The following is a 27795-nucleotide window of genomic DNA, read 5'->3' on the forward strand; positions in this document are numbered from 1 at the left end:
GTGAGTCAGCTTACTGCATCATGGTTGGACTTCGTATCGTAAGACTTTTACAACCAAAAAGATTCTGTGATTCAATGATCAGACGGCCTTATTCACTGTATCATTCACACTCGGGTTGTATAGCACAAGACAGTTTGTGACAAAAACCAACCTGAACTAAAAGAAAGATGCATTTTGGCTTAAGAAACGTCTAACAATCAGTCGTCAAATCTAACCTTCATGCGAGATTGTTTTATGTAAGTTAACATTATGCTTTTGACTTTTACATGTCTTTTTAAGTAGTTTTCTACTAATAGTAACATATGGTGCGACACACCAATCACAAGGAAGCGACTGCAAACTAAAAACGAACTCTACTAGAACACAACCATGGAGAACTATCAACAAAACCTGAAGCTAGAAGAGAACGTACTGCTAAAATATTTGCTCTAATTCAATGATACTTGGCTAGAAGAAAAGAAATAAAAAACCCACAACTGCTAAATCTTCAACAGTCCACTTCAGAAGTAATTAAAAAACACTAGAAAAAACATTTTTCCTGAAAGCTACCTGTTGACATCAACGTGCTCAACTGTCCTCCGTAGGTAAGGAGAATATTAGAAACAACATAGACAGGAAGAGCACCAGCATGGAACCTTATTATCTGAAAGACAAGGATAAGAAAATCATTCGTACAGACACACATGCACACAAAAATTAACATAAAGTCAGCATGGCAACTTAACTGGAAGATCTGTCTTTAGTATGCTACCGGCTTCTTGTTAATACGTACAAGCATTTGATAACCACCGTTAACAATTAATGTCATGTATGGAAAATGCTTTCATAAAATGGTGACTCAAACGTGTTTTTATAAGGGATCCAGCTATAAACAGAAGCTTTTTTTCCCATATAATACAAATACAAAACAAATGAAGTAGCACATTACTGATAATTCAGTAAAATACATAAAAAAACCCTAAAAGCGAAAGGCACTTTACAAGCAAAAGCTGCACAGAGTTATGAATCCTTACAGACTCATATTTTATTTACTTGGCACCCACTGTACAAAGTCATGAAATAATATCCCTCTGGATAAAAGTAGTACAGAAATACTTCTAAAATAATAACAAAATGAAAAAATCCTTGATATTATTGTAGATATTCAGATACAGAAACTTGCCGGTAATATTCCAGACCCACACTCAGGAGCTCGGCAATTCAATTACTTTTCAGAATTAGATAACTGCAGATGGGTGGTCAATTCTTATTGACAGCAATATACAAAAACATTACAATAGTTATACAATAGTTATAAAGAGACAAACTGAACTGCTTACGCTTTTTTAACCCTCCTTTTGGTTCACGTCAAACGTTCAAGCTTTATCAGTACTGACTCATTTGGTAAGACAGTCAAAACGACTTCCAGTGCCATCCTTTTATAGATACTGGGTTAACTACAAAAACAAACGCTCAACATATACACTACGCTCTTTAGAGCAAGAAACATTTTCTCTTATGAAAATAGGGGCATGAGATGGGATGCCTTGCCAAGCAAAAAAGTTCTAACTGCTCCTTGAATAGTGCTCCTCTTGGCTTCAAGAAGGGATTTCTGTGCCACAGTAGGGAAGAAAGGAACAAGGAACTTATATTGAAAATCCCTCTTACTTGTCCAAGAATTTGTAAAAATGACGTCTTCAGAACTACCTGCATAAAAAGAATTAACAGACGCTCTGAGTGTTGTTTTGCACAATGGCAAACAATTACAAAACACTTTTAAGAAACCAATTTAACTATGAGAACACAGCAATCCTGCAACTGAAATGTACATCTGACTACCAACTTCTTTTTAAACAAATACTTTAATGTTTTGCATCAAGAAGCATAAGCCCAGCTTCCAACAGCTTTGCAAAACAGTTGCATCAAGTACTACATTTACCAAAAGACCACAGAACAGAACTTCAGATTAGTTTAGTATTTGTTTTGCTAAAGGCCAGCTATACGGTTTGAAAAATGAATTATACAAAGATTATACATTGACACAAATTAGTTATAAAACGTTTCTCACTTACTTCGTACTGACAGTCTGAGGAAGAGTAAATATTTAGGACTGGAACCCTGCTCTCATTTTCAGGCTGAGCAACGTGCAGTTTTGCAGAAATCTCAGTAAACGATGGAACGCTGAAAGAGAACAAATTAGCTGGTAATCATAATAATCATCATTAAAAAAATAAAATAGCATGCTTTAGACTTCAGCAAGCGCACATGAATCCGAACTAGTTCATCAAGTGCCATCATAACTTATGAACTGAATGGTCTACTGAACTTGCTTATTCTATCATAAGGAACCATAGAATGGTTTGGGTTGGAAGGGATCTTACAGACAGTCTAGCTCCAACCCTTCTGCCATGACAGGGGGGCACCTTCCACTAGGTCAGGCAGCTCTAAGTCCCATTCAGCCATCCAAGATCTACTTAACATCTCCAAGCTGCTGTCTTCCAGTCTATCAAGAGGCACAGTACTAATGAAAACTGACAAGTTTAGCTAACACCTCACAGAACATGTAAACGTGCTAAATGAAGAGAACAGGTAGAATGGATTTTCAAGAAGCAATTGGGTCTGCTGTAAGCGTTAAGTTGTTCAAGTAGAAAACAGGAAAAAAAAACAAACCTGAAGTTCAATCAGGTTGTTCAACTACAATTCACGAGTGACACATATTTCAAGGTGTATCATTTGCTTTTGTCAGGACTATACTATTGAAAGAGCTTAGGGCTGCTCTGTGATCAAGAATCTGCATTACAGGAAGAAAACAGTGCCCAGAGCCAGCTCTAGTTCCCACTTGTTAAGGGTCAGACCTTAAATTTACCAGGAAATCAAGCTTCCACTATCAGAAAATAAGTAATAATTACCAATCAAGCAAGTAGTTTATCTATCAGCAGACACTCTGAAGAAAAATCAAAAGAACTTCTTTGTCAAGAAAGGCAGACAGATAATTGAGAGAAACACACAGAAGAGAAACACACTTGAGACTGGAGAATTTGTCTCATGTCAGAAACATGCCCACAATGGAACGTTCAATCTCTTCCAAAACATAACAAGAAATTACAATCGTTAAAGTCCTTACTTAGCCACAGTTACTGAGTCTTCATGTGACCAGGGTATATGTAGCCTGTAAACACTAGGTTTTCTTTCTGAAAAGGAAGATAATTGCAAACAAAATTCATTCAGAACAAGATGTGGCAAATGTCTGCAAAAACTAAATGAAGAAAATGTAGTAGTCCCACTGAATACAAAGCATTCACTAGGCACCTCACAACTACACCAAAGCACAAATATATACACACTGCTTACCATTTATTTACATCTGTCTATCACGTTTGACCCCATATAATTTTACTTTAATACTTTTAAAATCCACAAGTAAAACAAAAGTGAGCCTGCAGTTCATTATACAGAAGCATTTTGTTTGTGAATACATCAAAATTGCAATGCAGTTCAGTGCACTTAGCACAGAACGAAGATGACTTTTAAACACGCGTTGTTACATAACAAAACATGACACCAACATTTAAAAAGCAGGACAGTTATGAGAAAGCCTCTGATTTTCACTTGAAAATTATTTCCTCAAGCTAATTCAACTTTGTTTAAAAAAAGTCCTTAAGCACCCTATTCTGTTTGAGTTAATGTAGCTCAGCACTCAGATTTGAGTGCCAGGATTGGTCAAGCAGTATAATGTTGAGAAACACTTGCAGGGTAACACAACTACATAAAGTTCAGCTTCCCATTGCTGAGAAGCAAGAAAATAAACATGAGGACTAATTCCTCATTTTCTTTGAGCTTCATAAAAAGTGGAAAATGAGAAACAGAATGATGGAACAACATATTCTGGATGTCGTTTTCAAGCAAGTGGAGGTAAAGAAGGTTATCAATAGTAGTCAGCATAGATTCACAAAAGGGAAAACATGCTTGACCAATCTGATAGTCTCTGAAGATACCACAGGCTCTCCAATTGAAGAAAGACAGAGCTTCTGAAAAGAGTCCAGCAGAAGGTCACAAAGATTATTAGGGGCCTGGAACTTCTCCTCAAACAAGGAAGGGCTGACAGACCTGGGACTGTTCAGCCTGGAGAAGACTGAGAGAAGATCTTATCAATATATATATATATATATATATAGGTCAATATATATATTGATAAGGTCTATTTTATATATACATATATGTATATATGTGTGTGTGTGTGTGTATACATATATATGTGCGTGTATACATACATAAATATATATATATATAATTTCATAGGAGGAGTCAAGTGAATGGGGCTGGGCCCTTCTTGGTAGTGCCCAGTGACAGGACAACGGGCACATATGGAACACAAGAAGTTCCACAGAAACATGAGGAAGAACTTCTTTACTTTGACAGTGATGAAGCACTAGAACAGGCTGCCCAAAGAGGTTGCGGAGCCTTCTCTGGAGAAACTGAAAAACCATCTGGATCCTTTCCTGGGTAACCTTTCTAGGGAGCCTGCTTTAGTAGGGGGTTGGACTAGATGATCTCCAGAGATCTCTCTCGACCCCTATGATTCGGTAACTCTGTTAAGTATTAGCAAATGTTTGATAGGTTATAATAGGTTATAACAAGGTTATAATAATAAGAAGTTAATAATAAAGTTAAATAAAAGTTAATAATCAGGTTGTAATAATACTGCCTAGACTCCATTGCTCAAGTGGACTTATATTTCTGCAAGTCTTAGTCTTGAGAATTTTCAGCAAGGTTTGTGATATAAATGTATACTTTTGAACAGGTATATTTACCTATCGGTGACCGGCAGTGGCTCTCGACATGTATTTTGAAAGCTTGATATACCTAAAACATAAAAAAAGAAAACAAAACAACAAAAAAACCAACTTAGTCCCCAAATAGTGGTCATATTAGCTTAAAAAGTAAGTACTGTTCTTACTTGGTTAAAGTGCTGAAGCTGTACATTGTAAAATAAACCAGTTGAATTCAATAGAACTTTGCTTGAAGAAAGCCCTGTAAATAATATATTATTTCAAATCATTAGATACCAATAATTTGAGAAGCCACTACATCTTCAGATCCTTCCCCCTCCCCCCAAGACATTTTCAAGATACTATATCTCTTAAGTAAAAAAAAAACCACATTTCTTATTTGTTTATTGCTAGCAGGAGCTTATTAACTTTCATAAAAACAATTCCTCTCACAAAACAAATTAACTATATAACAAACAAATTCTGACCATTGTAATTATTGGGAAAAAGTATTATCCAAAGTGCTAGTGATATTCGTTTCATATTGCTTCCAAAAGTAACACGATACACTTACCAAAGGAAAAAAGATTTGTTACAGGGAGCTGTATTGTTCTGGAGTCTTCTTTGAAGAATTCACAGTCCAAAGTAAACTGCAATTCAGAATATTGAGTACAGATCTAAATTCGGCACAAGACTAAAGCCTTTGCTCTAGCCAAGTCCTATTCACAGCCTCAGGCAAAGTACAAGACACAAATACTGAGATGTCACTTATCTACACTCCGCTAATCAAAAACGGCAGTTAGTTTGTTCTTGTACACAGCAGTACAAGTTCGTATATCTTAAGCATAATTTCTACCATTCTCCTGCTTTCAATCATCTGCAGCACTCTTCAGAACACTATCCAAACAGCTGAGAAAGATCAGAATCCACTTCCCAATTTTTTGTTCAAGGCTGAGATGGGAAGTGGGGATGTGATGCTGGCAAAGCAGAGCGATCTGTCCCAGTTGAGTACTACTGCCTAAGCAAAAAGAGCCTCTGGTTTGGCTCCCAAAGTTAAATCACATAAATCAAAGAAAAGCATGCAGCAGATACGGTTCTTACCATATCTAATACACATTTAGCTCACTTGAAAATTACTTTCCATCACATTGTAAGTTTATCAGCTGTTTTCTCTTGAAAAGCAATACCCATGATTTTTAACAGTGAACTGCAACTCAGCAGGTTGCATTTCCCCAATTATCTCTGAGATTCAGAAGCATCAAACTGAGTAAAATTCAGTCTACCACATCATTGGTGGTTTAAGAGCTTGCAGGGCTGACTGCACCGTTCCAGCCAGAATCCATATGTGGTACCTTCAAATATCTACAGCACCCTCCACCACCCGGGATAAAAGAACTGATTACACTAAAACAAAAACTCAGGAACAAAACCAGAATATTAAGAAAAACATGCAAGAACTTCCAAGAACTCCAAGGAATTGCTTGAGAACTGTTGGCTCCATATCTTTCAAGTACTATTCATACTTGAAGCCTGGAAGTTTATCAACTGCAAACATTTATTAGCTTAAATAAGTTAATGCAGTTAACCTTCAAACCACAGTGTAGTACATGTCTGCAGTACCTGAAAGCTATGAACACTCTGAACAATTTCCATGTTCCATCTTTTTACCTTATTGCCAGCTGAGGGTGGTGCAAGAATGACAATGTGGGACAAAGACGGGTAGTCCTGAAGTTTCAGTATTACAACCTTAAAAAGTAAATTAAAGAAGAAAGAACGAAATAAAGAAAAATAAGAATTGTTGCTAAACATAGCCCTTAGCTTGTCAATCATCAGATGTCCACTTCTTGTATCCCTTCCTCTGGAATACAATTGCACGCTACAATGCTGCAAAGAGAACGGCTATTTCTCCCATGACAAAGAACAACTCAAACACCTTCCCCTGCACCAAGGCAGGTACAATGCTTACCTTGACGTTTGGAAGTAACTCAGCCCTCCAGGATAGATCAGTAGCTTCCAGGCTGCAAAAATCCACACCAATTAAGGGATGAACATCTTAATTAGCTAAGCACTACATTGGAACAGTGGAATGGCTCCCCCCCCCCCCTTTACAGATTCACATTTATGTATTAGGAACAAATCTGAGTCTACTGCAGTTGGCTACCACAGTCACTAATCAAACCATAGTCAACCATTTCAGATATTGCAAATCTTGCTCTTACAAAAACAAATTAAGTAAAGCTGTAACTTTGTCATGTACAGCCATTAGCCACCATGCAGCTGCCTACACAATAAAAAAAAACTTAATGAGCAAATGCAGCATCAGCTCTGAATTAACACACAAAGTTTAACAAGTGCTAAATATTAAAAGTATCCGTGGTTTCATGAATACCGAAACCATACTGTATGGAATAACCATTTTGTGCACAAAACTGGTGGGCATGCATATTACATCATAAAATGACTGAATGAATTTCTTACTGTTCATTACATGCATTCTTTTTAGATTACATTTATTTCTCTAAACAGTGCTAAAGAAACTCAGGACAATGCTTATTTTGCTATGGATTTTACTAGGCTAGGTTTTAGACAGCAGTCCCACACCAAGTTAACCTCTATTTGATGCCAGTCAAACGTTATACAGTATAGTTACAGCCAAACACACTTCAGCACAGCTCCTAGACAAATAAACACCACGTTAGCTCAAATCTATCCCTAAATCTAAAGAGCTATTTTATATGCTCAGGAGCTCAAATGTAGTCTTACAAGATTTATTTAAATAAAAAACAAGAACCGTTTATACTCACCATACTGAAGAATTGCTGTTCATACAGCCATAAATCCAGCTACTTGTGTCCTGCAACAGCAATACCATTAGGAAGTACACATTACTGATGTGTGAACTTAGAAATAGATTAGAAACAGTAATTCTTTATTTCAAGCAATGCAAGAATTTCAGCATACCAATTGTTTGAAATCCTTTGATAGAAGAAATCGGTGCAATTAATTTACGAAGGAGAAACAAACTTCCACCCTTCACCTCATTCATCTGCTCAGTATGTCTGCTGTGACTATTGCTATGGGAACCAAACTCTCTTAAGGATATTATATGCTGAAGTGCAAAAGTAAAAACGGTGACCAAAACAGTCTCTATCAAACTTCAGTTGCTTTTAATGAAATGTATCCATACCTTTTTTTGCTTTTTCTTCCATTTCACAGCCAAGTCAGACTTCTGCGTTAACAGAAGTTAACATGAAGTCCGGTATCATCACACTGGGATTCCAGTTGTGAAAGGACAAAACACGAACATGAAAGATGCTGTTTCTATTTTAGGGAACCAACTGAAATTTTGTTTGTTGTCTTCTCTCCTTATGAATCAATACTTTTCTCTAAAAGCACATCCAATGTCTGGCAAATGAAAGTAAAGACTTGGAAGCTGCTCCTGATAATAACAACTAGAAAAGAACTGAGGATAAATACTCTTCTCCATAACGATGGCCTGAACCTTTCCTTTTGTGGTTAAGAAGGATGGGCAGGATGGAACAGGGAAGCGTCTAAATTTCCCTGCCACTAATCCAAAACAGTCATATAATTCTAGGAGGTATATTTATCAACCTCCAGTCTGCCAAGAGGTTACGTTCCTACTTACCAAAAATTATTTCTAAAACATTTTGGCTGAATTGATACACATAGAACAATAAATATGTGTGCTATCATCTCTCAACAAAGGAGACAGCTGAGAAGGAGCTGTATTCTTAGCTGGCCCTCATTCACTCCCCCTGCCTAGTGAAAGATTTCTGTAGAATTTATAGCTCACTTCCATGTTATCATGGGAAAGCAAACCTACAAACATTCTTCCCGATTTACAAGTATGGCTGAATCCTGGCAACAATGACAGTAATTTCTTCATCGAAAGCAATCAATACAGCTACACCTATTTAAAGAAGAAAGCAACCTGGGGCTAACTATTATAGAACCAGAAATAAGACACTGAAGTTTGGGTAGCATGGAAAGTTTCCGACCTCAAACACTAAGCAAGACATGCTAAAACAAGAAGTACAACTGATGCAAAGCATAGGCTGTAACTGCAAGTGGATGTTACTCATTTCAACCACTATCCACTAAACTGTCTTCAAATACACAGTGAAACCAAATTAAGACCGTACAAATCTATAAACAAATTCCAGACAGAACAGTAAGTATCATCTCACCAACATAGTGCTTTCACAGTAAACGTGACTGTAGGATTCTCTGTGGCTTGCAAGAGGAAATGTGAAGTATTTTCCATCAGAATCCTTAGAAGGAAAAAAAACAGAACGCTCGTAAGTAAAAAGGACAAACATAAAAAACACAAAGAAGAAAAATGTTACTTACATTGTAAACCAAATAAGTCCATTTTGAGGCTTTGACTTTAATCCACGTGAAAGTTCCTAAAAACAAATAAGTTTTTATATGTCACCCTTAAAGAAGGTTAATATCAGCGTCACCAGAAAAAGCTGATCACTCGTTTATTGTGAACAAACACAGCTCCCCAGGAGCTAACAATTTTGACAGTCCTCTGCAGAATTCATTCCAGCACATCAGTGCCTACGTGCTTTCTCATAAGGGCGGATGTAAAGTTGGAATAACACAAGTGTATAGTTGGAATTACAGAGTAAATACATAGTCAGAGGGTATCTAAGGAAAGACTCACCGGTGCTGAGGCTTTCAGTCAAGATGGATGCTCACCAATGTTGAAACTCACCCCAAAAACTCCACGAAGGAGCAATCTCCAGAAAAAGATGCTACCTTAGTGGTGGTCAGCCCTTAAATGGGATCTAGGAGAGTCAAGCTCCACCCCTTCTTGGAGCACAACTGAATTACCTTCACCTGTGCTCCCACAGCTGAAGTATCACTTGCCTCAGATGGTTAATCAGAGGTTCAGGCTGTGATCAACAGTTTCCCTTTCAGTGGCCAAAACCAGAAACCAAAGTTAAAGCCACCTCAGCAGCTCTGAAATAGTTAACATTTTAAATATTTCCAAAATAAAATGCCTTTCCTCAGTTCAGTCCTCTTCAGCAGAACTAGGAACGTATCTGTGCCCTAGCTAAACAACTTTTCAGCTCCCAAGAACGCATATGTTCAAGATTTCTTATCCTTCAACGATGCATTCTTAGCAGTTACAAGGAAATCACCAGTAGGTGACCCACATTACCCTGCTACTTGACATCATTATGAAAAGGAAGTCACTGATGAGGTACGTCAGGACATTCAGAATTTTCTTCAGTAGCACAGAATTAACACAGTGGCTCTACAATACTCATACTGTCCCTCTGTCATGGTTTTGTAATGTTGCTGTCAATATTCCACAAGGAAAGGATGTAAGCATATATTATACCGTACTTTTAACATCCAGCTATACCCAGACTCTGAGACTTCCTAAATGGACATTTAGGTATACGTGTCAAGATTGACCCTCAGAATCAAAGGCATATAAAAACAACATACTCATTTTCCCCCTAACACTTTCAACCTATTTAGTGCTGGAAATCACACAAACACTAACCAGTTTATGTATAAAATCTGTACATTGTTTTAGCAATGTCTAAAAAAGGACAAACTTCATTTCAGAAGTTTGCTGGTGAGAAGATCAACTCTTAACCAAGGAGTATCACCGAATCCTGTTCAGGAGAAAACTGGTGCACACCTGTAAGTTCTGTGAAAGCTTCAGGATTGTCCTCAAATAGCTTTCCAGGGTGTCTAACAAAGTGGTGATTCAACACAGACATTCTCTTCTTAGGATCCTCAGTTATCTTTAAAAAACAAAAAATAAAAACATTAATGACACGATCAGTAGAAATACAGCTAAGGGGTGCTTTGTATCCTTGCCTACTCTCAACACAAGAAAACCATGCTATTACTCACATAACCATTTGCACTGGAAGGGACCTTTAAAAGACATCTAGTCTTTTGCAATGAATGTGGGCATCTACCCTAGATCAGGCTGCTCTATGCCCACCCCAGCCAGACCATGAATATCTCCAGAGATGGGGCACCCACCACCTCTCTGAGCAACCTGTTCCAACGCTTCACTTCCTTTATCTTAAAAGACCTTTTTCTCATATTTGATCTAAATTTCTCCTGCTTTAGACTGAAGCCATTTTCCCTTGTCCTGTCACAACGCCCTGTTAAAGAGTCTATTCCTTTAGGTACTGAAAAGCTGCTATCAGGTCTCCCATGTTATTACTACTATTATTATTACTATTATTTAATTAGATAGATGTACCTTTTTCCCAAGTCCCACACTTCTAGCAGAGTTGAAAGTTCTTACATTTATATTTACTTGTCTGGGGCTATAAATCTAGCTTACTACATCTCATTTAAAAATTTTCCAGCATCCAAACAGCTGTCAGCTGGGCTTTGCTTTTGTTCTATTGCTTGTTTCCCCCCAAATCAAATCACAGAGACGAATGTTTTTTTTTTTCTTCAACACTGTGGACAACACAGTTGGTTTCTCTAAAGTTTTACCTTCAAGAACACTGTCAGTCAACTTCAGAACAACTGAAATGCCTTTCTATCTCTATAAATCTAGTGTTGAAGTGAGCATACTTAAGAAAGCAGTGAAATCTGTACCACATATTATGGAAAAACAAAAACCAAACATCAGAAAGCCTCCCTCTTCAACCTTTGGGGCTCTGCTCTCGCACATTTCCAATCTCTGCACCTTAATCCCAATTTCTGTTTATTGCTGCATAACACTTCAGAAAGAGAACAGAACACAATGGGAGATTTCCCAACAGTTTTCAAGAAGTAGGACGCATGATATTTATTTAGAAAACAATTAAGTGACGGTAACTGGAAATAAACAAGTTAGCATTTCTTTGTGCTAATATTGTATTTTATATGTGCTATTTGCCAGCCGTCGTGACAACACATGGGAAAGTCAGAGTAGTATCATGCCTGACATAAACTACCAAAGCTTTTCATCCTTTATACATGATGTATAAAAGGGGAGTCAAAGATGTGCCAAAGGATTCCATCCTAAATTTGCTCAACTAAACCTAATGCATTAGTGAACAAAAGTTTGGCCCATACTCCAGCTATAAAGCATCAAGTAATAATAAAATTATCTATGAAATAATTATCATTAATATAACATCTAATTATTTCTGACATCTTGGGCAAACAATAGAAAGCCATGTGATTTTTTCAGAGACTGGTACCAGAAAGGTAACAATTGTCTTAGAATGACACAGAAAAAAAATACCAAGTGAGCCTCCTGTCTATCTGCGTGTTATTTGTTTTCATTAAGCATTTTTTGATGGAAAAAGAAAGTGTGATGGGAATTACATACAGGATCACACATACAAACCTGCCTTGTGTTTTCATCTATGAGATCAAAAAAAGCTCTGATGGTAGCCAGGATCAATTCCTTGCACCTGGAAAACAGAATAAATACATTTAAATCTAGAAAGAAAATATCCGGGGCAATACAAGTAGTCGGAAGAGACAATGTTATGCTGATACAACATTGTTGTACAATGTAAGAAGAATAGAGAACAGAGAGATGTTTCATCAGCCAGTTAACCTCGGTCTGATTTGCTTACCACACTATGGAGAGATGGTCTGTTGAGGCCCAAGCCCTAGGCACAGCTGAACTCTGTTTGGAGAAGGAAAAGAGTTACAACACCCTTTTGGTGTTCAGTATTTCAAAATACTAAGCACATTTTTTTCTTTGGTTGTTTTTTTTTCCTTTTTCCTCACTTAAATCTATTGGGGTAATTAAGAAAATTTTCAGGGAAAGGGTTTGAAGAGAATTACGCCTTCAGTCCAGATCCTTGTTTACTTCCACAAAAATAAGAACTTGTAAAACAAAATGACTAAGGAAATAATCTACACTAGATAGCGGAGTCTAGCGGTGAAAGAGCAAATTATGTTAAAGAATAAACCTGCCAAAAAGTCTTCAAAGACTGCTTCCATGGCTAATCTTTCTAATTTTACTAAGTGATCCCGCCCCACTAGAAGACAACCGTGCCAGTGAAGTCTGCTGCTGAAAAATCATGGACCTCCTCAAAGTAAAAGACTGTGAGAACATCGTGCAGAAAGAACTGGATGGCCTAGAGCTATCCATTTGTACAAGTGCACCTAACTGCACTTAGGGACTAATACCAAAAACCTCCCATAAGCACAGATCATCACCCAGTAGTAGAACTTGATTCAAGTAAACTATGAAAAAGCATGAATTACATCCAAGAAGAAAAAAATAACGCAAAATAAATAACTCCACCATGTTATGGTAACGTAGTATGCGTTGCTATATCCAGATGACAAAATAATAATCAGCACCACTATTAACAGGACAAACGCAGAGTTAATCTTCTTAGCCTAGCAGAACTAGGGCTGGGACTATTTATAGATTGCCTTCTGCACAATGAACAAGGAGGGAAACACTGACCAAATAAAAACTGCTGCAGATAACATTTCAAGTTCATGTCAGAACAAACCCATTTACAAACTGTCTTACACACTATATGAAAGTTGTAAAGAGCAATTTTTCTTTCAAACCCTACTGGGGAGTGTACATACTCTTAACTCAGCACACACTCCTTCAACAGGCACTGCTTTCTCCTGTATTAACAATTCGAGTACTACACGTTACATACTTTTTCACACATATTACTCATACTTTGTTTCACTACACTAGATATTCAAACTACAATCACATACTGCTATATGCATTACATAAGTAGATATTTAATACAACTCCGTGCAAAACCAAGGTAAGATTTTTGTTAGTTTGTTTTACCACAACAGATAAGGCACTGTCATGCTGACTCAGTCTTGGTAGAAAAGCCAGTCCCGAACGAACTTGGTAATCTCTGAATCCTCCCGCCACGGAAAGGGTAGTTAAATTTCTTAAATCTTGGGCCTTTAGAATCCAGTGATTGTTTACAGCTCTATAAAAATCTGTAAGATACATCACAGTTATTCATAATTTCCACACATCTATTTTAAATACAAACATACCCTGTAAACATAGAACTTTCTGTATGCTCCACCAGAGACATTCAAGATCCAAGCATCACTCTCCATTCAGGAAAACTACTGTTTTAACCCCAAGGAGGTAGGAGTTAGGAAAGACAGACACACTTTCAACATTAGATGAGCACTTAGGTTGTTTTAAGTAGCAAATCACAGGTTTAATTTAAGCACAGCCCAGAATCAGCAAGGAGGAAGTACTATAGTCAGTTGTAGAAGAAAAGACTAATACAAATACAATAACTCAAATCCAGCAGCTAGAGATGATCCATTTCCTTTGGGTGCCATAAGGGACAAAGAAAACAAATGTCTATTGCTTTCCTTGTCTAATTCCCTTCAATATTTACAATGAACATTTTTCACTAAGCATATATTTCATTGGCACTATTTAGTAGAATCCATCATTCTATTAAGTTAACAGTACATAAATAATGATTATACTTCTCTTGTAGAGCAGAAAATACATTGCCACTTTTATATATATATAGCCAAAAACAAAGTATGTAAAACACAATTTCATCTGTACTCGATGTTCATCCTCCCTGACTTTGAGAGCAACAAACATTAACAACTTCCAAAAAATACCTCAATTTAGTCAATTCACTTGACATAGAAAGTCATTTCAGAGGTCAAGTTCTACAGAAAAGAAGGAAAGAATGTCATTCTCTGCAGAGCTTACAGATTTAGTTACGTGCTCTACAGCTTATTAAGTTTATATTTAGACTCCTGGTCCCTTCGCAGGAGTTCAAATCCACAAAGTCAATTTTAGACCACACTTTCAGTAGCTGAGTGCTCTCAAACAACCATCATAATGACAAAGGAACAGATTAATGACAGTAAACAGAACAGTACCTTTCGCACACAAAAGCTGCTGCAAGGCCACAGCAATTTGCAAGAATCTCACTTGTTAATGCTAGAGAGAATCGGTAAAGAAACAAAATGCACCTAGGTAAACTGCAATGCTTACCGGTAAGATATCTGTCCAAAGGCATCACAGGTGCAACGTGAGGCGTAGCTTGTGTAATGAGGAGGTTTATAAGTTCCGGCTTAAAATTCCTCAGGGTAAGCAGTGCTCTTGCAACAAGACCACCCATGGAATGGCCCACTATGGCAACACTGGTTGGTGCAAATTCCTGACCCTTAAGCAAAGACCAAAGGGCAAACAGCATATCAGGAACACATCTCACATTAAACTAAGTCTCCTTTGGCTAACAGTTGTCCATTTTTCTCCTCAAATACACTCGCATCCCCTCAAGGCTAACACTAATTAGAATCAACACAGGCTAGCAGGAAATTTTTCTAGGGAAAACCAGATGGAAGATGATGCCATGTTAATACTCCAGTAAGTTAGGGAAAATTTAATGCTCCTATACAAAAAGGCAGGTATTTCATATGGAAGAATTTATTTTGAAACAGCATAAAACCTAACCTGGGCTTTGGGATTGTCACAGGTAGCACAAACCTACTAAAAAAAGAGCATTTCTCCTTTGCCTTATTAGCATGTTCGAAACATCATAAACTCTCCCTCCCTTATTCATCATTCTTCTGTTTCCAGTCAGAAGAGGCAGCTCAGAATTCCATTTACAAAACAGAAATGAACTGTATAGAGTAAGTGCTTACCCTGTACAACTTCAGAATTACTTTTAGGCATTCGTGCACAAATTTGGTCTGTCGTTGGAGGGTACCGCCGTACAACGCAACCAGCTCCTCGTTAAAGTTGACACTGAAGAAATTGAAATGATACTTGAAGTCAAGATCTTCTGCTTTTCTAAGAGCGATGGAGCCAAGAGAACGCACTAGGAAAAGAAATCACATCAATTAAGGAGCGACCATTAGAGTATCCTTACATCATAATTAGTATTTAGACACATAAATACGTGATCTATTAACAAATGTTATCTTAATAATTAAACGCAAGTCTTACATAAAAAAGAAGAGGATGAGAAACACATTCAGAAGCAAATGCTTTTCTAAATGCAACGCTGTCTGTTTCACAAAAGACGATTTGAACACATAAATAATTAGAACAAGGACAATTAGTACAATTTCAGCTGGCCACCTGAAATCTTGTGGGAGAAAATGCCCTGTTTACAAGGCCTTGCTTCTGACCTGTCATCCACCCGGGCTGCTGCTTAATACTGCTTTAGTATTAAAGGCACTATCACTGTGTTCCACACCTGTGCCAGGTTCCTAAGTAGAATCTCTGCTCTCCCAGTTTCAGGTTCCTTCCCAATACTTCAACCCGACTACCATCCTCTACTAGACATCTGAATTTTGGAAATTTTAAAAGCTTCATTTTGGTGCCCGTGAAAGAAAATGAAATCACATCTTTCAGAACAGCCTGGAACATGCAAAGGAGAAGCCCAGCAAAGCTTCTGCTTTCATTTCTCAGCAAACACTAGCAAAAAGCAGGAGAATAAGAGTTAACAGCAACTCTGCTCTGCAACTAGGCACCAGGCTTAAAAGGCACTGTCCCATCATAAAATCTCAATCAAATATGATTTTCATCATAAATCCCCCACAACAGTAATCTATTCTGAGCCACTGATGAAGGCAGAGCAGAATTATTTTAACAAAGACTTTGAGAAATGAGCACAGCTCACTGCTAGTCTCCCTAAATCAATTCCTCAAAACAAAGAATAACTATTTAGAGGGCCTGCTGTAAAGCAGCACGTTATCTGTGGCGTGGATCTGTACTGCAACTCACCAAACTCGTTCTTTGTACCTCACCTACACAGCAGGTGCCATTCCATTTCCTGTTCTGTCTTGTATTTAGAGACAGTGTTGCTTCAGAGCGGCTCTGCAATGCATTATGCACCATCGCAGATTTCCATACGGTATCTCCCCTCACCATGATATTCACAACCCCCTTTGGATACTATTTCTCTATAAGTCTGTAAGCATTTACAGAAACTAAAGCACTTGGCTTGAAATTGACCGTGGACTAGTAAGGATTTTCCTTGCCATAAGCCGACTGATCATTACAGCCCCAGCTGATGCTATTTCAAATAGAAAACCTCTTGTCTTCAAGTGCATAACTAAGGGAACTCCGCAGATGGGCTGTAAATCAGCCAAAGGCTTACCTTGTTTGTAACTGCCAGCATTTCCGGGAAGAAAGAGAATTGGAATGCCTGTCAATATCAGATTCTTGTTTTCTTCAGCGTAATTCCCTTCTCCATAGAGATAGAGCTCATACGCTGGATATCGTCTGGCTGTCTTCTTCGGTAGTTTGATTTTCTGTTGCAAAAGAAAAACGCAGCATAGAATCAAAACACCATCTTCTAGGACACATGAACTGAATAGAAAGGAGGTGGCCTGCACCAGGTAACAGGGAGAAGGAGCTCCAGCCTTACTGAGAGGTAGCTGATGCAGATGGGATTATCAGCATGCTGTTACAATCCATCCTGCACGGAAACACAGCCAGCTGCTGGTGTGAAAATGAAGACTCTGCAGCCTGGACATTCAAAAGGACACAGAAAACTAAGTAACATTTGTTTCTGAATGCAGACGAAAGGGACCAAGCTCTCGCAACAGGCTCCCCAGAATGCTTACTGACTTTAATGGGCTTTAAACAAACAGCCAAAAAACTGCAATGACACCTCCCTAGTTGCACACTCTCCAAGCAAACCCTACCTTGTGCCTCTGGTGAAGAAAAAAAAGTGTTAAAACATAAATGGGTCTCCCAGGACAAAAGAATTGAGACCAGGAACTGGGACACCTGTGTGATCCAAGTTACTTATTCCTGATGCCTCGGGATGATTCTGGATCAGTTTTGGATCAGAAAACGTCTCTAATGTCACTGTTGAGTGCTTTGCCTAGACAGAAGCAGCTCTGCCTCAGTTTTCGCTCAGCTGTGCCTATGGGAAAATCTGTGCTTCCCTCCCCCTCATGTCACTCATCCCTTCCTTTTATTCCTTGTCTGCTCCTCTTTAACTGAGGTCCACTTCCTTTCTCCCTCCGTTTTCAAACTGTCTGCCACACCAGCTATCGGCAACCTCCCCTTGTGGTCTGCAATACTGTATGGTGACAAGAATGAAAAGAAGATAGTTGTAAATACCCAAAAGGTTATTAACAGGAAAAACTCACCCATATGGAAGCCTTCAGTCTGCTGGGAACTGAGGAGCAATCTCCAAGAGATGCTGCCTTAGTGGTGGTCAGCCCTTAAATGAGGTCTAGAGGACATGGAGTCAAGCTCCAGCCCTTCCGGGAGCACAGCTAAATGACTCTCACCTGTGCTGCCACAGCTGACCTGACACTTGCCTCAGCTGATTAATCAGAGGTTCAGGCTGTGGTTACCAATTTCCCATACAAATATAGATTAGATAGAAGATCAAGATGTATCTCAAATGTTATGTAACGTGTGTATATGGATACATATATTGCATTATAAACACACAGAAACAGTCATAAACCCTTCACTGTGAACAACAAGCACTGGGCTCCATTTGGGGCTGACATTTGCAGATCACCCATACAACCTCCTTTTCCAAAGGCATTCAGGTCTCTGTGGGAAACAAAGCCCAGACCCATCCTTACACTCAGTGAAACAAGTCTTTATTAGTAAGCTAAGTAACCTCCCCTAAGTAACAATCTGTTCAGTTGCTCCTCCATTCTGGTTTGTCATCTTCTCACAAGCTTTCAGACAGCACAAAAGCCAAGCAAGCTGCCTCCTTTGGCTCAACATCACACCAACACCGGAACTACAAATACCACATTAAAATCAAAACAAACAACCCCTCCAAGAATAAACAAGTAGCTAAAAGGTACCGTGACTTCACTAACCTAAACAAGCTGATACTCTCCTCCAGAAGCACTGCTTTCCACACAGTCAGAGCATTTACTCTGGGACCAGTTGCTGTGAGAGGCAGCAGCGCAGTCAGATAAGATGGGCACGGCACCACATGGAGCTGCTGCCACTTCCCCTTCCCTGTGCTCACACCAGGCCCTGCACAGAACCTAGGTCATGGAGAACTCAATTGTTGACATGGCAAGTAAACATAAAAGGTATTTGCTGGCAGGTGGTAATTTCAGGCTATCCCTGATAACAGCAACCAGATTTTGAGGCTAGCAGGGCCAGGGAGGTGACTGTCCCCTCCATTCTGCCCTTGTGAGGCCCCATCTGTGCTCAGGCCTAGGGCCCCCAGAGAAGGAAGGATATCAAGCTGTTGGAAGGGCCCCAAGGAAGACCAAAAAGAACATCACCTCTCCTGTGAGGACAGGCTGAGGGAGCTGGGCTCGTACAGCCTGCAGAAAAGGAAGCTCTGGGCAGACCTGACACAGAAGTCCTTTCTGTACTTAAAGGAAGCTTATATGCAGCAGAAACATTGATTTTTAACACAGGTAGGTAATGATAGGACAAGAAGGAAGACTTTTAAGCTAGAAAAGGGATGATATAGATTAGATGAGAGGGGGAATCTCTTACTCAGAGAATGCTGAGGCACTGGCACAGGCTGCCCAGAGCTGTAGATGCCCTATATGGAGGCACTCAGGGCTGTGCCGAATGGGGCCTTGGGCAGCAGGGGGGATCTCTGAGGTCTCTTTCAACACGAGCCATTCTAGGATGTTACCAGTAACTTTCATTTGGTGGCTTCAGACTGAACCTGAAGTCGGGTCTGGCTATTGAGAGACCTGAGAATTTACTGCATGACGTTTAAGTGTTTGTATTTGCTTCGTCAGCACGGTACAGTCAAACTGTTTGAGCAGCACCCTTCTGGATACCACCACGGACACGACCTGACACAACAAGGTTACCACACGCACCTCAACCGACCCAAAACGAACGAGCCACTTCTGCGCAGCGGCTTTTCAAAGCGGTCTTTACAAAGGTTCCCCAAAGGCTTTATCAGTAAAACCCCCTTCAGGCTCACAGCTCTCCCAACTGCCACCAGCGCCCACAAGTAACACGCCTATAACTAACAGGTCGAGGAAGAAGTAGAAATCCCTAATCTTTTTGCACAGATAACAACGCTAAACGTAACACTACGTGTTGCTCGCTTTTTTCTCGCGGCTCAGTGCGCACGTTAGGGGACACCGCCCCACAACTCGCCCGGGCGGCAGCCCCCTTCCCACAGCGGCCAGCCGAGCACACGCGAGCTCGGAGCCGCCAGCAGCCGTCCGTCAGGCGGCCCCCTGCAGCTGCCTTCGAGCGCACGACGGGGCCGAGGTGAGCCGCCTCCGGCCGCGCCCCAGCGGAGCGGTAATGTCCCGACAGCCGCGGGGCGGCGCGATGCCGCCTCACCCGCCCGGCAGCCGCCACCTGTTACACCGCCGCCGCCTCCCTCCCCTCGCAGCCCCCGCTCACCAGATACTCGGGGTACTCGTACATGTAGGTCATGCTGCACCGGTTCTCCTCGTAAACGAACAGCACGTCCCGCACCCCCAGCAGCAGCATGGCCGCCAGAGCCCCGTACAGCACGGCGGGCAGCCGGCGGGCAGCCCACCCCATGGCGTCCCGCCGCGCTCAAGTGCGGAGCGGCGCGGAAGCCGCCTCCCCCCGCGGGCCGTCCCCGCGCAGACACGGCGGGGCGGGACCGGCACCGCCCGGGAGGCGGAACGGGCGGCCGCCATCTTAGGAAGGGCGGGCGCTGAGCCGGCCTTTTCCTACCGATCCTCCCTTCACGGCGGGGAGTTGCGGAGTTGCAGACCGGCTCCCACGGGCCGCAGCTGCAGCGGCCGTGACGGGGAGCTCGGGGCGGGTTGCCGCCGCCGCCTGTGGGAGAGCCCCGCCGTGCCGGCAGCGCGGGAGCGGGGCCGCTTCCCGTTCTTGAGACGAAGCGCTTGTAAAGAAGATGTAGTCCCGTTTGTCCAACAGTACTTGTACCGTTTTTATTTGTAAAAATAACCGTCTGAATGCATATCAAGAGTAGTTTACAGGCGGGGTTTCTCGTGACGTTAACACAGCATTCAGTAGTTGGGTGGAAGGTAACAAACTGTGCTTGAGAAGGGACGGGCTGAGGCACTAAAATCCTGCCTCGGGGGACGACGAGCCGAGGGCTGCCATTTACAAAAGGAAACAACACCAACGAAACCCCCACCGAAACGATGCAACAACATCTCGTATCGTTTATTACAAACGTTATGCAAAATAGAACACTGGCACCAGATCCGTATCACCGTGGGTTGTAAAGGTACATTATTGCACATGCTGAAGCAGAAAATAGGAGACAAAAAAAAACCCTACAAAACATGAGATATTGGCTTTAATACGTAATCACTGCATACAAACGCATATAGTCACGTTTACGCACACTCGGATTGTCACTGGGTTCAAACGCCCTTTCCTATAACACTGATCTAAGGTTTACCTGGTGGAATAAGAAAGCCTTTTGAGCGCTGCAGATGTTATTCCTATAGAAATGTAGCATAGATTGTTTTCCCTTTCAATGCAGGTAGAGCATATGAAAAGAAGAAACGCTCCGTACATTCCGAGAATGGGTTTGAAATGAAACCTTACTGGTGATGTATTGCTTCTGTAACACTCACATGGAAAGGAAAAAGGACGACTTCCACAAAACGTTTCCATCATACGCAGATATAAAAAGGCACTCTAATAATTTCTTACAGGACTAAGAATAAAAATCACATTGTATTATTATTATTATTATTTCTTTTAAATCACCCTCAAGATACAACAATCGAGTTTCTCAACAGTACGGTGGAGAAATGGTTCGTTTCATGTGTTTGCTCTCCTTGAATCATCTGGCAGTGGTTGACTGCATGGAAGTACCAAACACATCGCGGTGCCCTTTTAGTAGCGATGAACAGAAATCCCCTGAGCTATTTCACAGCAAATTCAGGCAGTCCAAAGGTTGTAACTCAGTCTCTGTGAGGGAGACACGGACCCAATCCCGACATGGATTCCACCTGCAACTGTGCTTAAAACACAGGATGGGACCATCCTGCTAATAAAGCCGGGCAGGCTGCTGCCCCTCCCAAACACTGCACTGTTTGGTGTGGATACAGCAGACGTCCACGTACTGCAAACTGCAGGATCCGGGGTTTAAGTGCAACAATTACGTTGTGATTAACTCTACTCTTGTACAATGTCCACGGAAAGGCAAGGTAATTATTTACAAGAGTAAAATTATTCCCATGCTCAAATACCTGACCCCTAAATGACTAATTCACTTCTACAAGCGATAAATTATATTACAGCTCAATGTACTGGCATACATGAAAAGGGATTCCGGCAACTCAGGTGAGATCTGGGACAGGCCAATACTGCATACATCCAAGGGCCTCGCTCCTGTCACATCTGATAACACCACGCTCAGAACACAGCTTTCCCAGCGCCCTTCAGGTGCTGACAGACCACCCTTTGCCATGGAATTCTTACATCACCACTGGGTTACAGAACCGTGTCTCAATTAAGCTGGGATTTGATTCCTACAAGGTTCCAAGTAATTCAGTAATCCCCAGTGCTTCTGTAACACTGCATCCATCGTAAGGTGCAGCAGATATTGCACCACCTGATACCAGAGTTAGGAGGTATTGCAAAAGACACAGAAATAGTTTTAGTAAGTGTATGGTAGCAAGTAAAAAATACTGATTGTTTAATTTATCTTTTTTAATGCCTGCTTGAGATAATACAGCATCCTCCTTGGAAAGAGGACCAGTTTTCTCCTAATGAAACGATTTCATATAAGATAACGTATCTCTTGATAACGTTATCCTATATGAAATTATAGGCATTTCAGGGTTAGCCTATTATCAGTCTCTGCTTGAAGATGAAAATGCTGCCAGGCAGGCAGGTGGCAGCCATTTCCCATTTGTTGGCTCCTCTTAAATGCCATCATCCTTCCACAGAAACCCAAGTAGCAAAATGTGGGATTTCCATTCATTTCTAAGCAGACACCACTGAAAACCAACAACTGATCTCTGATCTTCAGCGCTTGAAGCGAGGTGGTTATTGCTATCCTGCAGCTTTTACGAGCTGAAACTTGGAATGAAGTCGATCATAAAAATGTTTCTTTGTGCTGTTTCTGAGGATAAACCCACAGTTTCGGGTGCTCTGTCATTCTACCGCAGAGCAGGCAGGGTTAAGGGGAAACATCGTTTGCCCTCATAGAGCTGCCCTTCAGGATATTTTTTTTTTGCTGCAATTTTTGGATGTGAGTTATTGTTAAGAAAATGCTTCATTTTAGCGAGGCAAAATAACACTATATCATTTTTCTAACTGAGGAACTGGAGTCTGCTGACAGCTTTTCAACAGTGCGGTGGAACACGGCTAAAAACTGCAACTCAACTAGAAATCCCTGCTGTCCATTTACCCTGCCAAAAGCATACACCGAAGCAGCAGCTCTTCTCACTCTCCCTGCAGAGACTCAGGCCTGCAGGCATTCTGAGCGTGGATCACTGGAACTTTAACCTCGTACTCTATGCTATATGACCCTTCTCCTCTTTCCCGTGGCTGTACAGTGTTCTCTCACTTGCCTAGCAATGTTTTGGAACCCTTTCTTATGCTCTTAAATGATCGTGCATTTTACCAATCACAGCCTGTGGACTTCATCTTCGTACTCCGTATGGTAAGATGGGTGCACTTCTCAAGAGCATCGGTCCCTCCTTTCCACTCAGGCCATCACTCTTGCCTAGATTCACATTTCATTTTGCATTATGTCAAAAAAAAAATATGCACAAATACTATCATAGAGAAAAAAGCTATAGTTTTTTTTTGTTTTTGTTTTTTTTCCCGGGCATTTGTTTCATTTCAAATAAATACAAACGCATTTACATTAAAAAGCATATGAACATTTTCCTCATCCTGGAAAAACAAAACAAAACAAAGAACAAACCTGTGGTCAACACATTGTTAGTTACAAACGTCACCTTGAAACCTGTGTCATAAATGTGAAATTCACTCAAGACTCGCTCATTACCTCAAAAGTTTATATTTTTGTGGTTTAGAAAAGCTACTTCATTACGTCACTCACATTTGAAGAAAAAAAATACAAGCAATAAAGTCTTCCATTTATTCACCGAAGCATTTTGGTCCTCTTGGTAGAGCTGGTTAGTTTGGATAGGCTTTTGTTTGTTTTGTTTATAAAGTTTCATTCTTCCTTTTGTACATCTGTTGCAGAAGAGGGTCGGGGTCCATTTGACCTAGAAACTTTGGCAGAAGGAGTAAACATATTCACAAAGCTGACATTGCTTTCAAAGCTGGTGACAAAAGGCTCTTAAGCGTGCATCTCCAGTCCCCTGCCTGGTACATCTGCGTGTTTTCTCCTGATTGGTGTTTCAGCTTTTGGTGTTATGCTTTCATTGCTTTACCTTTGTTCTGATCATCCAAACTGTGTCAGAAGTATCAATACTGTCTACAGTAAAATCGAGTTACTTAAGCATAGGAAAGCAAACAAAATAATAGTCCCTTAAAGTCGGCAAGACATCGTAAACCTTGACGTACACCTCTGTCTACACCTGATTGTTCATCTCTGGTCTGATATTAGGATCCTGGCTGACAGCTCAGGCGACAGAAACTAATAATGACCTTAATTCCTTAATTCCGTAGTGCAAATCGACTGTTCTGGTGCTGAACTGGGGGCGGGGGGGAAGGACCAAGTGATTTCTATCCACAAGTGGTTCTACCAACGTCAGTGGGGAATATGATAAGACAAGTCGAATTTGGCCTTAAGGATATATTTTACTAACTGTGTGATGTAACTAATAACTGTAAAAAAAGTGCCTTCGGTACGTTTAAGTGCTTAATGCGTGCAGAACGTAAAACGTTTCTTTTCCTGCAAAAAATTATACAGGCAGTTTTAAGATCTACAATTTTACCTTTGGTTCATGTGAAAAACAATAATCACCTAATTATTAGAGCCCCTGCAACTAAGAGACAGACAAATAGAGAAGAGGGATGATGCTATGAAGGCTACGTTAGAAACGCTCATAGTACAGCTAAACCATGTAAGGACTTTTTACAAACAGTTCCCTGTTTAATTGTGCTGTCAGAAAGGAAAAAAAAAGGCATTTTCTTTCTTTTTCTTATTTTGTCCTTTTTTTTTTCTTAATACTTGAAGTTAGAGGTAGAGACTTTCCACAGGGGCACTTAGGGCCTAAAAGCAGACAGAACAGTAATGGGAATATGTTCCAGTAAATGCCCCCAACTTGGTTATTTAAAGGCTTAATTCTCATCAACGCTAGAAATCTTTCGACACCTACTTGTCAAGAGTCATAGGTAAGAATATCGCAGTGGGATTTAAGCTGTCTTAAAAGACAAAGGAAAATGAAAAATGCCGAAAGGAAATAATAATAATAATAATAATGAAATAAAAGTTTTTGAATACCAAAAAGTCAAAACGTTTCAGAATCAGAATCATTTTCATTGTACCCATCCTCTGTTCCTATGTTATTACTCAAGGGCTTATTGTAAGAGTTAATGCTACCCATAGTGGAGCCATCGCAGAGATGCGTCCTGCCCAAACTGTCTTTTTTATAACAAGCGAAGTTGAAAGCCGTCATTGAACTGGAAGGAGAAAAAGGCATCATGGTAGCCAAAATGAGTGCCAGGCAGTCAGCCACGTCTTTGTTAGGAGCGCAAGCCAGGGCTGGCGTATGACCTGGGCACAAACGCAGACAAGGCAACGGTTAGTACTAAGGGTACTGAGAATGGCACTGAGCAATCCTCATATACATCTCTAGACGACTTTGTAAGCAGGAGATGTATGTCCAGTTACATGCCAAGCAGCAGGGGTGTGTTACTGTTCTCAAATTAGACATGCTGGGAAGATACACACTTCACGGAGCATCGAAATCACTGTGACCACAAGCACTATTCTTTTAAATCACGCAGCAAACAGACTCCACAACCATATAAATAAAAGCACTTGCTAAACATGACTCTACAGCACAAACAATATGGTGGATACAGGACACGGGGTGTACAGCAACGGAGACAGAAACTGGCTTCAGTTTCTGTCCAGATGAACAGGTCTCATTCTGAGAACAACGGCTTTCATTAAAACATGAAAGATATTAGTTTAATCATATTTTCAAGTACTCAACTCAGCAAATTATTTAGGAATCAAAGTTAAGAGACGCTCATTAGATCAGCACAGGTGGTAGATGTACAGCAAGTAGGACTATATGGATATACTTCAAAATTTGCATTACTCTATAAGAATAATGACTGCATTCAGAAAGCATGGCCTATGTTTTAAATGTGAAGTTAATATATTTTAGGTGTCAGTAACTCTTAAGAAGTGGGGAGCCATCAGCTTTGTCTTCACTGCAGTTTAACTTCACTCCTGTTCAAGTGCTTCCCCAAAGCAGCAATTCACATACGCATATCTTTGAAATGGATTTGCTGTTTATGCCTTCTATCTATCTATCTATCTATCTATCTATCTATCTATCTATCTATCTATCTATCTATCTATCTATCTATCTATCTATCTATCTATCTATCAGTTTTACAGGTTGCTGTGCTCCAGAACTTTCCGGCAACTTTCCAGCTAGATCAGCATGTATGATTTTAACTACAAAACACTATGGTTAGATGCTAGTCTGGTTCACTTTCCTGTCCCCTTTCTCTAAATGAGGTTAGGGCCAGATGACTTCAGCAGGACTCCTTCATGCGAGTTCATCTGGTAGCATTTGGTTAATTTGGTTTAATTTAATTTTAATTGGTTAACAATAAATACTCACCACTCTGCCCTTTTCATCCATAGATCTCAAATGCCTTGCTATAATGACTAAGTAGTAGTACTGCTGCTTTACTGATACAGCAAGATGGCAGTATTGAATTACTACATTAATGCCACCAAGTCCTTGTTTTAAGAAAAAGCAGCTTATTACAGGAAGACATTTTTTAAAAAAATTATAGAAGCACAACCTCTATAATGTTTAAGGAAGGACTTCACTGATATCTGAAATAAAATTATCAGATTTATTAACTAATCGTTTATTTCAGGAGGCAACAGTAATTTACTTGCATCTCGGGTTAGGTCAGACAGCTGAAAATCACAGGTTTTGCTCTCAGAATGAAGCAGGATACAATCAAACAACTGTTGATGGTTTTCTTCCTACCCATTAAAACATGCGCTGATTGAATGCATAATCCTTAATTCTTCTGCAAGGAGTCAGAATTATCCGGCGCCACTTGCATGTTTAGGAAATTCAAGTTACCACTGCACTCAAGCATTAAAAAAAAGACTAGCTGTTGACAGTACATGCAAAATGAACAGTAAAAGGGACCACTGTGGTGTTGAGAATATATTTCTATATTTAAAACAAAAAAAGTGTTCTTTTAAATATAGATACTCACACAGCTCACTGTCTGTTCTTCAAAGAATATAAGTATCAATGATGTCTACCAGCATTTAAGTCTACTGGTTCAGTCTGTGGTACAATTACATGTTAGGTACCTACTGAGGATTGTCTGAGCGCATCATTTACTTACCATTTTCATCTACTGCTAGGACACACGCCCCTTTTGCTAGTAACTCCTCAACCACCATCTTTAAGCCGTTACGTGCAGCAATATGGAGAGGTCTACAAAATAAAACAATAACATCAGTGTTTAGTTTCAAACTCTAAGAAAAACTCAGTTGCTCCTGTTTGGGAGCAGCTGTTGGGAGTGGAAGAATAATTGCAGATTGAAGGGTGGGAGGGAGAGGAAGAGAGCTAAGGAGGAACGGATTCATCTGCTAGGACTGAATCAACCACCTGAGCTTGTGGTTACATCTTATGCAGCTGTACATAAAACATTACCTCAAATAATTTGAAAAATTTAATGTACCGCCATAGACTGATTGAATCTGGAAAAAGGTAGAAAATCCTTTGTATGCTCACACAGTCACATTATGAAAAGACACTTTGATACAGCGTTCAAATAAGCGACCTTGTATTTTCCACCAGATTACATATACAATGAGCATTAAAGAAGTGAGAATGTAATATAAACCCAGAGCTTTCAAGGGCAAGCACTTAAAATAGTATGAAATCTAACTTTGTTGTCATCTGGAAAAAAAATCCAAGACATGAAACTGGAAATCTAAATAAGAATCTTCTGGGAAGCCAACTGAACCCAATCAGG

The 27795-nt window shown here is 40.2% G+C and overlaps 2 protein-coding genes across 11 annotated transcripts in view; both read right to left on the reverse strand.

Moving 5' to 3' along the window:
• The window catches only part of PGAP1 (post-GPI attachment to proteins inositol deacylase 1), a 31831-nt gene extending 11576 nt beyond the window's left edge, over positions 1 to 20255 (reverse strand). Inside the window, exons 1-20 of the mRNA XM_072342271.1 lie at positions 20065 to 20255; positions 16847 to 17000; positions 15384 to 15559; positions 14731 to 14902; positions 13531 to 13691; positions 12332 to 12384; positions 12097 to 12163; positions 10432 to 10537; positions 9120 to 9175; positions 8957 to 9040; positions 7553 to 7602; positions 6715 to 6766; positions 6417 to 6494; positions 5323 to 5398; positions 4937 to 5010; positions 4791 to 4842; positions 3104 to 3170; positions 2052 to 2160; positions 1648 to 1686; positions 550 to 643 (exon numbers count right to left, since the gene is read on the reverse strand). Coding sequence (XP_072198372.1) covers positions 550 to 643; positions 1648 to 1686; positions 2052 to 2160; positions 3104 to 3170; positions 4791 to 4842; positions 4937 to 5010; positions 5323 to 5398; positions 6417 to 6494; positions 6715 to 6766; positions 7553 to 7602; positions 8957 to 9040; positions 9120 to 9175; positions 10432 to 10537; positions 12097 to 12163; positions 12332 to 12384; positions 13531 to 13691; positions 14731 to 14902; positions 15384 to 15559; positions 16847 to 17000; positions 20065 to 20208 — 1864 coding nt within the window. The 5' untranslated portion in view covers positions 20209 to 20255. The remainder of the gene's footprint in view (positions 1 to 549; positions 644 to 1647; positions 1687 to 2051; positions 2161 to 3103; positions 3171 to 4790; positions 4843 to 4936; positions 5011 to 5322; positions 5399 to 6416; positions 6495 to 6714; positions 6767 to 7552; positions 7603 to 8956; positions 9041 to 9119; positions 9176 to 10431; positions 10538 to 12096; positions 12164 to 12331; positions 12385 to 13530; positions 13692 to 14730; positions 14903 to 15383; positions 15560 to 16846; positions 17001 to 20064) is intronic.
• A 545-nt stretch (positions 20256 to 20800) lies between these two features.
• The window catches only part of ANKRD44 (ankyrin repeat domain 44), an 87437-nt gene continuing 80442 nt past the window's right edge, over positions 20801 to 27795 (reverse strand). For 5 of the 10 annotated variants that reach the window (XM_072341187.1, XM_072341181.1, XM_072341179.1 and 2 more), the window contains 2 exons: positions 27160 to 27251; positions 23631 to 25318 (listed from right to left, as the gene is read on the reverse strand). In XM_072341187.1, coding sequence (XP_072197288.1) covers positions 25053 to 25318; positions 27160 to 27251 — 358 coding nt within the window. In that variant the 3' untranslated portion in view covers positions 23631 to 25052. Of the gene's footprint in view, positions 25319 to 26786; positions 26888 to 27159; positions 27252 to 27795 lie in introns of all 10 variants that reach the window. The other 5 variants (XM_072341186.1, XM_072341184.1, XM_072341185.1 and 2 more) reach the window with 3 other exon arrangements.

Source organism: Excalfactoria chinensis, chromosome 7 (genome assembly GCF_039878825.1).
Source record: "Excalfactoria chinensis isolate bCotChi1 chromosome 7, bCotChi1.hap2, whole genome shotgun sequence".
Classification (NCBI taxonomy): Eukaryota; Metazoa; Chordata; class Aves; order Galliformes; family Phasianidae; genus Excalfactoria; species Excalfactoria chinensis.